We start from the raw sequence: 15,615 nt of genomic DNA, 5'->3' as shown, positions 1-15,615 counted from the left end.
TGATAATTTTAGCAGAACTGTTGTTTTAACATATTTGGCTGTAAAAGTTGGGCAGAGTTAGTCAGGAGACAAGTAAGGTGTCTGGCTGGTGTCGACCATACTGAACTGAAGTCCCATCCTATGTTTTAGCCCTTTGTGCTTCCACAGATTTTAAATGGCTGCTCTTCTCTACAAGAAAAGGAGGGAAGACCTCCTTGGCTCAAAGGCTTATAGCCCAGTCTTTCCCAGCTTGTCCCCATCTTCCCTCAAGGCAGTGTGATCTTGCCAGTAGCAATCCTGCTGAAAATCTGGTGGTATTATAAAACACAAACTGCAAAAGAAATCTGTACTAGACTGTTGTGGGAACCACAGGGATTACCAAGCAGCATCTCACTGCTTGTTTTCATGTTGTGCTAGTTCAGAGCAAGGAAGCAGTGCAAAGCCCCCTTTGCATTGGCAAAGGGGAGCATACACAATTCAGACTCACAGTTCCATATGTCCCCCATATGCCTTGCTTACTTCCTCCTCTTGCAAAGGGGAACAGAAATGGCTTTTTGTGTTTGACAGGGCTGTATCCAGGAGGTACATTTAAATGGGGAGAGTGGGGGGGGGGGCTGAGTGTGTTCCCAAACGCTCATCTTCACTCATGTGCACTCAGCAAATCATCTGGCCATCAAGAGTAGTCTCTCTGTCTTTGAGTAGGTATCCTCTTCCTCTACTTCTAGGCCTGAATGTGTGCCAGTCCCTATGTTACAAAGACAAAACTCAATGGAAAGGTGTACTTTGCCTGAGGGCTGCTTCTTTTGCACAGGTGTGTGTCATAGTACGGTAAAAGTGTGCCCTCCCTGGCTGAGCCCCCTCTTACAGCAAACTGTTTGAGCTGCTAATGGTCCTCTGGGGCAGAGCTGCTTACACAGCAACATGGAGATTATATATCAAAAGTGGATGAATACAGCCCTGCAATCCCCTCTGCAAACAAGCTTAGGAAGCTGGGAGGAAGGTGATGCCTGGATGGCAGAAAGCAAAATCTTTCTTTTCCTTTGCCCTATGAAATCCATTTCTAGTTGAGCACAAAGAAAACAGATGAAAAGAAAAAAAAATCCTGCCCACCGCCTCCATTGTGCCATCTACAAAGTGTGTGGGTTTTTGTTTCCATTAATGTGGGCCCGTCCCCTGGCCCTCTGCCAGCCTCCTGCTGAGGCCTCTCTCAGAGGAGGGGCAGCAGCCACAAGTCTGACAGGTGCTAGTGTTTTGGCAAGGAAAGGAGGATTCTTTTCCTGGTGTCTTTTAATCTCTCCTGAAGGGTGATTTCAATAGTCTTTGGTCTGTAGGGGATCACAAGCTCCCTAAAGCCCTTCAGCAAAAACAGTTTCAGGCAAAGGAGGTTTCGGTCAGGTTGCCTGCCTTCTCTTTGGTCTCACAAAGCCAGTAGCCCCTCTTGAGGAAGAGGGCTAGGGATTAAAACAGCTTGTTCAGGCTGGGGCAGTGCTGATGAGTTTGCCAGGCAGATTGGAATCTGCAGTGTAACTCCAATGTCTGTGTTGATTTGTGAATTTTCTAAGTGCTATTTACTGACTCTTCCAAGTAATTCTTGTGCCCTAGAGACCTCACTGTGCATTCTGCAAATACAGAAACAAGTTAAGCTTTAGTTGCTTATTCTTTTAATTGAGCCCATGAAAGGAAGGAGGCTGGGACACTAGCCTAGACCTCCTGACACTGTGTTGCAGTGCCAGGCTTTCCTGTTCATTTGCAGACAAGAACTAGAGAAAATGGGAGAGTCAGTTCTGGTCTAAACTGATTCTAGTTTTTATGCACTCATTGCTCCTTCAAGGGAAAGGTGCCAGGGCCAGAAAACAGATTTGTGTCCTCACAGGGAGTACAAAGCCCCTTCCCAAAGGTATTGAGTGTAGCACCCAGGTCTCCTGAAAAACAAGAGCATTCTTCACTGCACTGTTGGTACAGATTACCAAATGGGTTTTTTTGGTCCTGGTGTGCAGTGGCACTGTCCAGGCTCTGGTAGGCAATTCTTATCATTTCTGTGCTGGCTGATCATACCCTCACGTGACCCCTACACAAGGTGGAGTTCGTTAAAAAATTAGGAAGGAGGGTTTTCCTAAGAGCCCCATCTTCCTTTCTGGGCTCTTCTGAGGTGCCAGTGTCCTTTCAGAGAAGGGTAAGGATGATCAACCAGCTGTTCTAGTCCTGAACTATACCACATCCTTCATCTTGAATAGGGTTCCTAATGTGAAAAGGAGCATGCTGATCTTATACTGACAGGGGGTACCCAAATACTGGCCCAGCCATTCATGCTCACACCCAGACAAGCAATGCTAGAGCACAGTTCATCTGCACTTACTCCTGTAGACTTAATGCGCACCAGAGTCAGGCCTGACTTTCCTGAATTGCAAGGAAAGCAATAGCTTTACATTGGTGGAGTGTTTTGATCCCCAACCTCAGTGCACCACAAGAAAGGCAGGTGGCACAGAAATATGCATCTCCCTGGGTGGTATAGTGCATGTTTCAGGCTGTGGCACCGACACCACCACATCTATTGCTCTGATAGGATCTGGGACTGGTGACTATATAGGGCAATGAGCAAAGGCCTAAAGTTGACAGACTGCCATCTCCCTGACAGTCAGTAGTCATTAGTTTTGTATAATGAACAAAAGCTGCCAATACTGAGGGCTGTGAGAAGTGAGACTACTGACGCTGCCCCCCATTTAGTCTGAGCTCAGCTACAGCTTGTGTGAAAGGCACAGAAAAGGAATCATCATTCTTTATCTGTCTATGATCCTCAATATTGTTTCCATTTCTCTAATAGCTGTAAGGAGAAGTCTTCTGTCTTGCAGGACAGAGCTGGGATGCTGCTATGACTTTAACACTTTTCATTAAAAATGAACACCCTAAATCTGCTCTGATACTTTCTTTCATCGATTTTCTTTCCCCAGGGGCTTTACCAGATAAAGGAGACTTGTTTCTGGACCCTGCCATGGACCAGGAACTTGAGAAATTGTAAGTGGAATTGCCTAAACTAGGAGGTAAAGCAACGGATTAAAGGTAGCAAGCATGCTGTGGAAGAGTGTAATAAAGTACTGTCCCTGTTCCTCTGCTTTACTATAAAACAATAGAGGAGCTAAAAAAGCAGCCTGAGCAGGGAGGGTTTCTTTTTTGGGGTGCTTTGGTGCACCTAACAAAATCCTTAGAAGAGCCTTCAGAAACAGAGGGGACGAGTGGGACCGAGAGGAAGCAGCAGTCTAATGAACAGGGAAATTTTGTTTGGATGGTGAAAACTAGGAGTGTTGGAGGACATAGGCTCATATCAGAAGATATATTTAAACAGTAAAAGATTCACACAGTATGTCTGGGATGTACCAGTGCAAGGTGTTCCCCCTCTGTGATGTGAACATCTTTCCATCTCTGTGCTAGTGTAAGTCTGCCTCCCAGGTTCACTCCAAAAGTGCTGTGGTAAAGGTTGGAGATGACAAGTCAGGTTCCCTAGCATTTGTCTTTTCTCTTTCAGGGTAGCTCAGATTTCAGGGCTTTCCATGTCCGGTCCTGCCAGCTCCAGCGGGGACACAGCTAATGTGCCTGTCCGTAACTTACCCAGGATTAACTCACCCTGGAAACCTCTGCACCATCGGCGAAAAATGGATGCTGAGAGCGAAGGCTCCAATGAAGAAACTGACTCCTCTGAAAACTGAAGGTTGTGAGGGTGGGCACCATTCCCATCTTGGGTTTCTCCAGAACCCACTGGAGGAACAGTACCTCTTCCCAGAGCATCTGCTCTGATGGAAGGTTCTGTCTACATCACCAGTGTGTGCGTGTGGCTGTGCTAGTCCCCAGTATCAGGTTCACCCATCTTTTCCCAGGAAGAGCTTGCATTTTTCCTAGCTCCAAATTTGTGCAAGAATAGCTCCTCCGCAGAAGCCATTTACAGCTGCAGAGTCATGCTTCCCCCTGCTGGCAGGCAAGACCAGCCAGCAGATGCCAGCTCTGCTGCCACTTGGAAACAGCTGGGTATGCTCTCACCGGGCTCTCCCTCACGGTTCAGCAGGTACTGAAGCAGTGGGAGCACTAGCACAGACCGCTTGCCAGTGTTTTGTTTGTGTAGCTCTGTTCAGATTTGGCCCGGACAACAGAGTGGTTAAATCGCCAGCAGCAGCTCTGCACTTGTGTTCCACTGTAATTATTCCCACTAAAGCTGCAGCTGCATATGATCAAAAGTAGAGAAATTCCTGAAGTTCCTAGAAAAGGGCAGCTTAGATGTTGCCATGCCAGCTGTGTCTGCTCTGTGCTTTCTCCTCCATGTGTCCAAGACTGGCCAAAGCAAATACAGCAAATAAGCTAGACTGCAGTAAGTACTGCATGGTGCTCTCAGGCTCTGCTGCTGTGCCAAGTTCCATTCTGTGAGGTCTCCCACTGCCTCCAATGGCATATTAAGGTCATTTGGAATGGTGAGTTTCAGACAGACTGGAGGGGAGAGGGAGTCTTTAAATTCCTTGGCCACAGGTGGTGTGGCTTGCAAGTATATAGAGCACCTGCTAGGGCTGGGTCGGCAGAAGCACTACGGGAGAAGGAAGCAGTTCTCAAATGAGATCCAACTGGGGTTTTTTGTAGATATTGGCATTGTTGTAGCAGCATCACGTAGCCCTTACAACTACAAAAATAAGTAGCTTAGCATTGCATTAATGGTAACTAGCTCTGCAGTTTGACTTCCACAGATCCAAACACTTTGTCTAGCCCAGCTCCTGTGCCCCAGCTTGCACAGACTAGTTATTTCCTGGGGAACTTCAGTTTCTCACGTGTCTTTGGGAGCCTCCTTGCTCCTCCTGGTCATAAAGTGGGCCACCAGGAGCTGGTAACCCAAAGCTTGTACCAGCCCTCTGCTGTGGATTCAACACATGCTGGAGCTGCTTTAAGACGAATTCCATAACTACTGCTCAGTCTTTACCACAGCTCCACCTGTGGAGGTAGTGGGAGAGATTATTTATTTATTATAAGTTATATTATTTATGATCTGTGTGTTCTTTCCCAGCTCGGTGAGTGGCTGTGACAGCCCGGCAATAAAGCACGCTGTGTCAGGCCTCTGCTGCATCTGGGTCTTCTGGGCTGCCCTGGCCCCTCCTCTAGGTGCTGCCTGGGGCATGGCCTGGGGGAAGCATCACTCTGAGCACTGGGGCAGCACTTGTGGCCATGCAGGTGCCCGTGACCTCCTGCCCTCACCCTGTGGCAACACTGTCACTCCCCGGAGCTCTGGCCCCTTCGTGCCAGGACACAGGTGGCAAAGCCACAGGAAGACCCGACCCTTACCCCCCTCCTGCCCTATCACAGTGGCCCTGGGTGGCAAAACATCAGCATAGAGCAGCTGAGTAACGCTTCCTCATCCCAGCAGCTACTACAGCCCCTCAATGAGCAGGAGAGGTGAAGCCCATGCAAGCCTCTTCCCAGTCCCACAGAAAAGGCTTCAGAACAGCCTCAGCATCTCTTCTTAGTATTACTAAGAGTGTGTAACTAGCCCTTTCCCACCCTTTTTCTTACTACCTAGTCCTCAACACCATAGTCCAAGGAAGAGAAAAACATGCTCTTGTTAAAACCAGAGTCAGAAGAGGGGACCAAGTTGAACAGGACTAAAATTACAGTCCTCACTCACTGCTGCATCTCATGGTGGTGTCAGAGGCTCGGTACTTTGACCTCCATCCAAACCTGGGCAACAAAATAACCAGGGATCCAGTAAATTACTTCTTTACCTGGGCCTTTCTTGCTGATGATATAGTTAGAAGCTAAAAATATAATCTTTGCTTTGAGTTTTTTTTCTTCTGCATCTATATATGCTGGTTTAGAAGACAGTAAAAAGGACCATATCATGGCAAAAGTCAGACCCTGCAAATACAGAGGACTCCACAGCACCATGGATTGGGAGCACTGAGCAGAACAAAAAAATCATGTCACATGATGTTCAGAAAAATAGCATTCCCCTTTCCTCTGTCACTTGGTGAGTTAAGGCATGGGCCAAGAAGGACAGGAGCACTGATGAGGGCAGTCCAGGAGTTCCTGTCATATCTTTTACAACAGTGAGGTTAACCCTGTAAGAAGGCCTGTCTCTACTGGCTAGTAGATAACAGTGGGTATGAGGGCACATTGAATTTTAATAGAGTGGAATCCAGAGATATTCAGAAAGCATCCTGGGAACAGCCGTGTCCTGACTCCCTCCAGTTACCTTCTCCCCTCCCCACCCAACCCAGATAATAAGACAGTCCTGCGGAGTTTACTCCAGACAAAGGTGGCATCAGTGCCTCTTGCTTGCTTCCCTTTGAGTTGCAGTCCCTGGGTCATCAATATGAGCCATAACGATCCTGAGGAGGAAACAAGAAAACACCATGCTACAACACCTTCATGCAAAATCCAGAGACCAATAACAAGAAATTGGGGTGTTTGGTACTTCAGTGCAGTATGTGGTTACCTAGACAGGACACCATGCAAAGGCAGAAGGTAAAATGACCTTAACTTTTTAAGTTCTGCCTGGAATTTGTGGAAAAGGCATATCTGACATAACAAGGCGTCCTGTACAGCAGGAGATTAAGATGGCCAAGTAGAGTTCACTGGCCACCTGGCATTGCTCAGCTATTGCACTGTAGTCGTCAGCTATAAAAGACCAGTCTCTACCTGGGACTTTCCCCATAATTTAAGAAGACAACAATAATTCCAGTAGAAGCCAGATTATTGTGAAGGTCCCTGACCATGACAATAGCCTGTCTGAAGGTGCCATAGTGTAACCTCACCTGGAGGGAGTTCATCACCCCATTGGCTAGGACAGCCATCTTGCCAGCAACAGATTTCACTCCTTGCTTGAACTGTGCAATGTCAGCTGCAGGCAGGACATTTCCAATAGACACGCCACCTGCAAGAACCAGCAGCAGTTAGCCTGGAGTTTCTCAGCTCCAGAGCACCCTGGCCCCCTTCCTCAAACCACTGAGTGCTAACAAACCTGAGTGTACATTGTCAGCCTCTCCAAACAGGTCTGCAGAGCTGATGGCGCTGCTGCCTGAGAGCTGCTGCAGTCGGGATCTGGCTTCATACTGCAGCAGAAAACAAAATAAAAAGGTTATAAAAGAAGGGAATAAAGTAGGACCTGAGGAAACAGAAGGATGTAAAGCCAGAGCTGTAGCAGCATAAGCACTGCAGAATACATCTACCTCAGCATCTGCCTCCCGCCCAAAAAACATATCTGAAGAAATAGCTTTAGCCCCTGCAAACTTCTGCCGAGCTTCATTGGATTCCACAATGGATGGCCTGTTCTCAGTCTCCCGCCTACTGGTGGGTCTAAGGAAACAAGAAAAGACACGTCAGCTTAAGCTCATCAACACAGTAAAGAATCAGACTTCTGTCTCAGACCCCATCTGATCAAAGGAAAGCAAGAAATCCTCAAGTGCTAGCTACCATCTCTGCCCACCTCAGGACAGCCAGCACTTGATGACCATAGAGGCTGTATCAAACTTAGGGATATGATAGGGAAAGAAGTGCCTAAGGCCCTTTCACTCAAGGCCCTTTTTCTTGGGCTTGTCTGTGCAAGTTATCTTTTGTAGCACAAGGCTCCTGCTGAAACACAGCAGCATCTCTCCCACAGCTCCCAGACTTATCCCTTTGTCCCACACACAAGGGGCACAAGGTACACTAGCAGTGGCAAGCATTACCTCTCTGAAACTGGCCGAATACTGGAAACAGTCACCTCAGGTTCCTCCTCTTTGTCCATACCCCATGAAGAGTCTGTTTCCCATCGTGAGCCAAATGCATCTTCAAATGAGAAGGGACTGTATTTGTACCTATCAAAAATAGGTTAATTGAGGCCAGACATAAAATTCAGGATTAAGCCAAAGACTACACCGAAGGCAAGTCTTACTTGGGGGGTCCACATGTGAAGCTTCCACCATCTTCAAACAAGTCCAATTGAGAGCGGGAAGACTTGGCTCCCAGCGGCGTCTCCTGCTCAATTACTTGCATCTCAGCCATCACCGAGTGTGAAACAGGACTAGCACAACAAACAGGCAGTCAGGGCTGATGGGTCTGACAGCATCCAGCCCCTACAACCAGTCTGCCTCAAAACTGAATCTGGCCTTCTGGCAGGCAGGACAGGTGCCACAAGCCTGGAGGGAGAGCTTTGGGATTGTCAGCCCCCTTCACCACTTATCTATGCTCCTTCAGAAGTCTTGAGCTACCTTCTTAAAGGAAGGATCCTGCAAGGAGACATCTGTCAAGCAGCAGGGCTCTAGAGCTAGACACTGACAGGCCACACATCTGTGGAAAAGCTCAGATGAGAACTAGAACCTTTGAACAAAGTGCCCATTCCTTCTGGTGCCTGAAGCATTTTTAGATCTAGACCAGCAAACGAACTCTTTAATAAAATCATCTCCTTATCTGTTACAAGAGCAAGCTACTGCCTTCAAGAAACTTTTCCAGAGCAGGGTGCTTCTAAGACACCTGTCTGTCCTATGCCATCCACAGCCAAGTACCTTCTGGACACCAAGCCCATGCCCAGCCTCTCTGCTTGTTCACGCTTCTTCCCTTCCAGATTCTGAAGCTTCTTCTCTTCCTTCTTCCGATCAAGCTGCAGTTCCTGATAAGCCAGACGCATTGAGGCGACTCTGAAGGAGAGAGGTATGGTGGGTACCAGCTCATTACCCTCCCTTGCTGCCCATGCTGTGGAGGAGTAACCCATCAAAACAGCCATTTTCAGAACAGCTCTGCCAAAATCCTTGCACAAAAGCTACTGCTTGTTTTCCAGTCTCACCTCCCCTGAGATTCAACTCTTCTTCTGGCTAACCATGATTTCCTTACTGTAAGCATTGCAGCATCTGTCTTCCCCTCCCCACCACGAGAATGACCCATCCAGTTCAGCCTTTGCCTTTTTTAGTCCTGTTCAAAGGTGAATAGAAACACAAAATACTTGCATATCTGCTCCCTAAACTCTTCCAAGGATGATAATTTGAATAAAATATGTCAGTATAACTTGTGCCCTGCTACAAGGGCCATACTGACTTATAGCTACTGCTCCTCCTATAATGCAGTGTGTTCTGTACTCACATTAGGTGGTCCTACGATGAACAGCATTAACCTCATATTACTTCTGCCTTACGTATGCAAGGTACTCATCCCAAACAGGGCACTTACATGGACTCCTCGGCTTGTTTCCTGGACTCCACTGCCTGCTGCTCCCTCAGCTGCTCTGCCACCTGGGCTTGTCGCTCAATCTCACTGAAGCTCTGGCTGCTTACTTTCTGGGCTCCAAGACCTTTTTTTGCTCCCAACTAGAAAAACAAAACAAAAAGTTGTGATTTCTTCACCCTAGATTGTTCACTGTAGAAGAAAACCTGAATCCTACTTCTTGCTGCACTGATCAGGCCTTCAGTCTCCCTGTGTAGTCACAACCTACAGACCCAAAAGAGCTTGCAACATAGTATGGAAGAACACCCAAGAGTTAACCCACCAGTGGCCAGCACGAACAGCTCAGCCACATACACTTCAGACTGTAACCAGTAATGATCCAAAACCTAATTTTTTTGTGCATTAATATACAAGCTGTCTAAGCTCTCCCTTCCCCAAACGGATCTCTTAGTATGTAGCTTTGTTAAGGGCAGAAAGCAAGGGCCAGGGAAAGGACAGCAGTAATATGAGACATGCCTCTCCATAAAACAAGAACTCAGACATACCCCTTTCTTGGCAGCTCCTGGCTTCTTCTTTCCAATGAGGGAGGATTTAAGTTCTACAAGAGGAGGGAAGCAGCAAATAAGCAGAAGTGAATTAATTTAAAAAGCCAAAGTTAGACAGCAACATGAACATCCACCACAGTCCAGCTGCTATTGCGTCCAGGGCACACCATGCACTTTACATCAGAAGACTGGGTGCCTTCACCCAGATAAGTAAGATGCACTTAGAAGCTCCACAATTGCAGGCTGTTGGCCTAAAGAAGCATATCCATTGCTGAAGAAACTTGTAAGTGAATTAAGAACTATGAATAGCTCCTCTTGAGTGTTATGCAGCAGGTGACCCCATCCAGTAGGAATCAGGGTAGTTAGAGAAAGACTAGATTTATTCCATACACAAATTCAAGAAAATGCAGCTTCAGAGGCATATGAAGGACAGTGCCTCACCAATGCCTTAGGGACAAAGCAGCAAGAACCCTGAAGTCATGTTTACATGAACATTCCAACAACAAAATGGACCTAAAGTGCAGCGAGCTGTAAAAGCAACAAGGTTCCCCAAAACCTTGCACTTATGGCTCTGAGGGCATACCACACTTGTAAAACCAGACAAGGTCCAGCCAAGCAGCAGATGCCTGGGGAAAAGGGTAGGAACAAAGCAGATTTTTCCAAGCTCAGAAATCTTTTATCACCCTTGTTGGGCTTTTCTTCTGCATGTGTCTCCTTACTTTCTACAGCCACATGACTTTTGTTAGCCCATAGATCATTCTTGACAGCCTTTCCTGTATCTTTTTTAGTCTTACCATAAGTTTTTGAAATAAGAAGATTCAAAACATTCATGCTATCCCAGACTGTTTTCCACTCACTGTTCCTAACATTTGATTTGAGGTTTTTTGTTTTTACTTTTACTGTTAGAAAACATTAAACAAAAAAGTAAATAAGGTCTCTTTACAGATGTGAAATAGCTGGTTTAGATCCCAATGCAACACATATAAGCTTTGGGTCATTCTCTCCCCCCAGGCACAGGAAGTTAAGTTAGAATTGAAGGCAGAATTACAGAAGGGGCAAGCAGAGTTGTCACAAGCAGCCAGTGCAGGCCAGCTGTTAGCCAGTTACCTCTGGCAGGAGCAGCCCCTTGTGTTGATAGATACATGGACATGTCTGAGGAAGAGACATAAAACATGGGGAGTGAACAGACACTCGAGGACACAGGCTTTCCACCCAGAATGAACCCACTGTGGGCAAGGAGCATGCTCCCAGTAAGGAAAGAAGCTCCAGTTAGATGCTTTGTGTGCAGCCAGGACAGTAATGGCAGGAGAGAATCAGATACAAATCCCTATTACTCCGATTCTAAAAATTCATTTGTCTCCAAAGGTTCTGTGGGGAAACAAACCAAAAAACCAAACACCACAGCCATGTGGCCTTGGTCATCCAGGTTCTTGATATGCACATGCCAAGTCTTGTCCAAAGCTCAAAAAATAAAAACATGTTTTTGGGAAGGCAACAGCTTTGAACTCAATCACTCGAAGGAGGAGGAAATCTCCAGCAAACTGTAGCTTGGCTTTGGGGTTCAGGAACTTAGTACTGGCTCCACAGGAAGATAAGCTTCTTTAGATATTCCGGAAATTGGCTCATTGGTTCCAGCTCCACTGAGCTTGCTACTGAACATAAGGTATAAGAGCAAGACTGATCAAAGAGATGGTGAAGAGTCTTACTTACCTAGAGGAGCTTTAGGAGATGTGCTCAACAAGTCAATAGATGGGCCTTGGCTGGCATCTGTGGGCACAAAACCAGAAGAAAACATTCAGCGGATTGATTCTCAACACCTTTTCTCCCAGTGTGTTCACAGGTTCACTACATCTCTTCCAGCTCCTCTGCTCCCACAAACAAATCAAGTTACAGCTTGAAACATGCAGTTTCCCAAGAACAACAACTTTATGTCTCCATAGAGCAAGTTGTTCTCTCTGCAGTGTTAATAACACAGTAAAAGAAAGCAACCACTCTGCTGGGAAATATACAAAGCTGTTTCAAATTACAGCTATGCCCTCAGATTCTTGGTTTCCTTGTCATTCAGCCTAGAAACAGTTTTCTGCTCTATATTCGTGTGTCATTTTCAGAACCACACAATTCAAGGGATAGAGAAGAGTGTTTAAACAAATAATTATGCCCGGAATCAGGAAAACGGGGCAGCTAAATCCACAAAACAGTTCTGCGTGCATTTCAGGAAAAGCAGAGAACTGATCCCAAAGAGAGCAATGTTTTTTAAGTCTCCACAAATTTAATAAACATCACAGAGTACAGAGAGCTTCCACTCCTTCAAACCGCTCAGCCCTTCCAACTGCAGTAGAGAACTGTATTCTCCTGGAAATGAAAGCATGTCTTTGGAAAGAATAATTCAGCAAGGAACTCACTTGACACTTCACTGCCTTCTGATGACTTTGCTGCTTTTTCCACCTCTGGGGAAGACTGTGCAAGATTCTGGCTGGCATCTGCTACATCCCAGGTACTGGAAGACTGCAAGGAGATGCTCATTCCAATGATTTGTAGAAGATGAATGAACCAGAAAATCCTGAACTTACTTCAGGTTTGGTAACCCATATTCAATTTTAGGCCAAAGGAAACTTGTTCTAAACTCCAGACTATATCTTCACTGAAGATAATATACGAACAAGTCAACATTCCCTTACCAGGGACAAAAGTTAAAGAAAAAATGAAAGCTAAGCTGAATGAAAGACCAAGAGGAATGACAACATCATCTGACAGTTGGCTACTGTGAGGACTTCTCAGGTTAAAGGACATGAGCTTAAATCTAGGAGAAAGTGTGAATGAGCTTTCCTGGAAAAAATTAAACCTCTGCTCCCACTGTCTCTATTTGCCATTCTCAGCCAATTCTTATGTTGCTCTATTCACCTGAGAAAGTCTGGCTAGCACTATGCAGACAGTTGCCCAAATCCATTTTGCCAGGGTCTGTGCGCTGAAAAGCTGACTAACCAGAAGTTCAAAGGAATAGCCAGTTCTTGCTTAAACTGTACAAAGAAACTATGCATTAACACAGCACACACTACCAGGGAGTAGCTGGTAGCTCTGAGTATTGTTTGAAGGTAAAGATGGTCTTAAAAACAAAAGACATGGATATTACAGGCCCCATCAGGGATTGTTGAAGTCTGTGACTATGTCCAAGACAGATGACTGAATCTTAGTTCTTCCATGTAACTACTGATTAATTATACAATTTAGAGTCCTTCCAAACTAAGTGGGACTGCTCCTGATTGAACAGCTGGCTATTTGAGAGCTAGTAAGGCTGCCTGCTCTAGGCAGTTCTTCTCACCTGTGTGTGCTCTGTAAAGAAATCAGCATCACTCTTGTCAGGGGAGTGCCCAGGGGCTCCGCTCAGTCCATCTATAAGCAGCTGAAGAGAGGAAAGGAAAAAAAGAAGGTATCCTAGAAGACTCAGCATCCAGCACTACTCATCTAACAGTGCCAAGCTGCTCAGACTTACATCAGTGCCATACTTGGCCATGGCAGCACTTGCCAGCTGCCGGATCTTCTCCCTGTACATCTGGGCAGCTCGGCTGTTATATTTAGCATTGGCATCTGTGGTAGTACAGCCATGCTGGCGGAAGAAAGCAGTCTGAAAAGAGAAGAATATTCAGTCTCCTGACTGCTAGATCGTACTTAAGCATGCATTAGACAAACTGAATAGAAAAAGAAAGCTTCCCAGAGACAGGGGATGACATACTGAGAACACAGCATGAACCAACCATTCACTGATCAGCTTTCTCCAGGATGTCTCACTCCAGGCCACAAAGGCTTATGAAAACCATCCATATCCTCCACAGAAGGATGATTCTGATTCACAATGCTGAGCATGAGCTTTCAAACTGATGAGTGTTATTAACTCCTATCATTTAAGAAGACTGTGCCTCATTTAAATGAGGTGCAAGAAAATGACAGAACTGCACATCAGAAAACAATACAGGCAGAGATCACAGTGTGACCTCTAAGCACACCTGACAAACGCCTCCCCCTTCATTACACATTTCAGAAGAGTTTGCTATCCAGAAAAAGAATAGGTGAGGTTGGTACTGATAAAGCCACACAAAGGAAAGGTACAAGAAACAGAGGAATAGTAAGAGGGAAACCAAGCAAAATGCCCACAGAGGCTCCTCACCGCATTGGCATTGCTGCCCACTTGCATACACCTCAGCTGGAACCAGTTCCAGTTAGAATCCAATTCCGTGGACCTGTGTGAGAACCAATTATTTCTATTAATGAAGAACAAGCATACCAAATGCAAAAGCAAGCTTTAACCTAGAATGGTCAGATATCCCACTACTATCCCAGAGTATATACGGCAAAGAGGGAAAAAACATCTTAGTAACTTCTTCGCTCCTGTAAAAAAATTAATTTGAACTTTTAAAGTGAGGAAAGAACCCCAGCTTCACATCTAATAACATCCAAATTTTGAGGATCTCTCACTTGTACTGCTTGTTTAGAGGGCAGAGCTTGAGCTAGGAAAGTACAGCCAAGAACTTTTGTTCTACATGAGATCCCACATGTAGAGACTCATATTCAGCCCGTCCGATGGATTAGGCCAAAACACATGACAAAGCAACTGAGAAAACATCCAAGTAAAGTCAGGGGACACAGTGTGTCTCATATCAGTTACTCAACTTTTCTCTGAACAAGTAAAGGTCACAGTTCTATTACTTAAAATGCTAAATTTTATAAGTAGCGAAAAGAACTAAACTGAAAATCAAAAACCATCTTTCCCGCTGAGTTGATACAGAAAAGATTAAATAATATTCCTCTTTTTGCCTTGTTCAGCATTACAAGAAAGACTACCATACTGCCGTTTTACTGGCAAGATTCACACCGCACACACACTCCCCTCTCTGCTTCTACAAGTCAAAGTCCAGACAGCATTTCTGCAAGCTCAGCGAAAGTAACATGTCGATGTTCCACTTCAGGTGCTTTGGAAGCTCCATCTCGGAAGGGTTGAGTGACCCAGAACCTCCGGCGAGCGAGCCAAACACAACCCGAAGGGATCGCTCCTCTCCCAATCGCTGCCTGTTCCCACGGCAAGGAGGCACGGCTGCCCCAGGCCTGCCGGCGGCACCGCGGGCCGGGCCCCCGCTCCCCACGCACCTGATGAAGCTGAGGTGCACGCCCAGGGACCTGTGGACACCGGAGCAGTCGATGCACAGGAAGACTCCGTAGGTGATGCTGGCCCAGCTCGGGTTCTTGGCGCCGCAGTCGAAGCACGACTAAAGCGAATGCAGAGGGACAGCCGGGCTGAGGCGGCGGCTCTGCCGCTCCACCACCCGCTGCCGCAGCCCGGCGGCCCCGGCTCTCCCCGGGCCCTCCTCGAGAGCCGCTGCCCGGCCGCCCCAAGAGCCGCCGCAGCGCGGCCCGGAGCCCACCGGGGTCCGGTCCGAGCGCAGACCGCGGCCGCAATGCAGCAGCCCGGCACGGAGGGTCCGGTAGCCCCCGGCCGCTCCCCGCTACCTTGTTGGCCGGCGCTGCCCGGAGCCGCTTGAAGAGAGTCTGGATCTCCGTCTTGCTCGGCTCCGCCGCCATGATCTCTCCTTCCCAGACACCCCCGCGGGGACGGGAGCCGGCCGGGCCCAATCGGCGCCGCGGCCGCGACTGGTCTGTGCTGGGCCGGCTCGCCCCGCCCCGGGAGCGGAGCAGCCCGTCCGCCGCCCGGGGGCCGGCCCGCTGCTGCTCGGGTGTCACGGCATCGCCTTCGCACGCCGGAGGCTAAACACGAGCGGGGATGTTCTGCGCGCCGAGACCCCCCTCAGCTCTGAATGCTCACGGCGGTTCCACAGCCCCGTACCCGGCACTTCTGAGGGAGCCCTTCTGGCCGTGCCCGTCCTTTTGGGGCCGCTGCGGGCCCGGACCGAGATAAGGACCCTTTAGAATAGCAAGGAGGCAG

General features: G+C 47.4%; 2 protein-coding genes across 3 annotated transcripts in view; one reads left to right on the top strand and one right to left on the bottom strand.

The window, feature by feature from the left end:
* Window positions 1–5,064, top strand: part of CSTPP1 (centriolar satellite-associated tubulin polyglutamylase complex regulator 1) — an 84,693-nt gene extending 79,629 nt beyond the window's left edge. Inside the window, exons 8-9 of the mRNA XM_064657979.1 lie at window positions 2,928–2,991; window positions 3,500–5,064. Of these exons, the coding sequence (XP_064514049.1) occupies window positions 2,928–2,991; window positions 3,500–3,680 (245 nt within the window). The 3' untranslated portion in view covers window positions 3,681–5,064. The remainder of the gene's footprint in view (window positions 1–2,927; window positions 2,992–3,499) is intronic.
* Window positions 5,065–6,105: 1,041 nt separating this feature from the next.
* On the bottom strand, window positions 6,106–15,370 carry ARFGAP2 (ADP ribosylation factor GTPase activating protein 2). 2 transcript variants are annotated; one of them, XM_064657950.1, is made up of 17 exons: window positions 15,183–15,370; window positions 14,823–14,941; window positions 13,846–13,918; window positions 13,174–13,305; window positions 13,003–13,083; window positions 12,086–12,188; window positions 11,394–11,450; window positions 10,791–10,835; window positions 9,684–9,736; window positions 9,145–9,281; window positions 8,487–8,618; window positions 7,877–8,005; window positions 7,671–7,799; window positions 7,173–7,299; window positions 6,965–7,055; window positions 6,759–6,877; window positions 6,106–6,332 (listed from the first exon to the last, which is right to left on the bottom strand). In XM_064657950.1, exons 1-17 carry the CDS (start codon window positions 15,252–15,254, stop codon window positions 6,312–6,314), a joined length of 1,620 nt encoding a protein of 539 aa, XP_064514020.1. In that variant the 5' UTR covers window positions 15,255–15,370; the 3' UTR covers window positions 6,106–6,311. The 2 variants fall into 2 exon arrangements, with proteins under 2 accessions (XP_064514020.1, XP_064514021.1); XM_064657951.1 differs by lacking the exon at window positions 10,791–10,835.
* Window positions 15,371–15,615: the final 245 nt, after the last annotated feature.

The sequence above is a fragment of the Pseudopipra pipra genome, chromosome 6 (assembly GCF_036250125.1).
Source record: "Pseudopipra pipra isolate bDixPip1 chromosome 6, bDixPip1.hap1, whole genome shotgun sequence".
Lineage (NCBI taxonomy): Eukaryota > Metazoa > Chordata > Aves > Passeriformes > Pipridae > Pseudopipra > Pseudopipra pipra.
The sequence above is the reverse complement of the archived record's forward strand: the minus strand, read 5'-3'. Positions and strand labels throughout refer to the sequence as shown.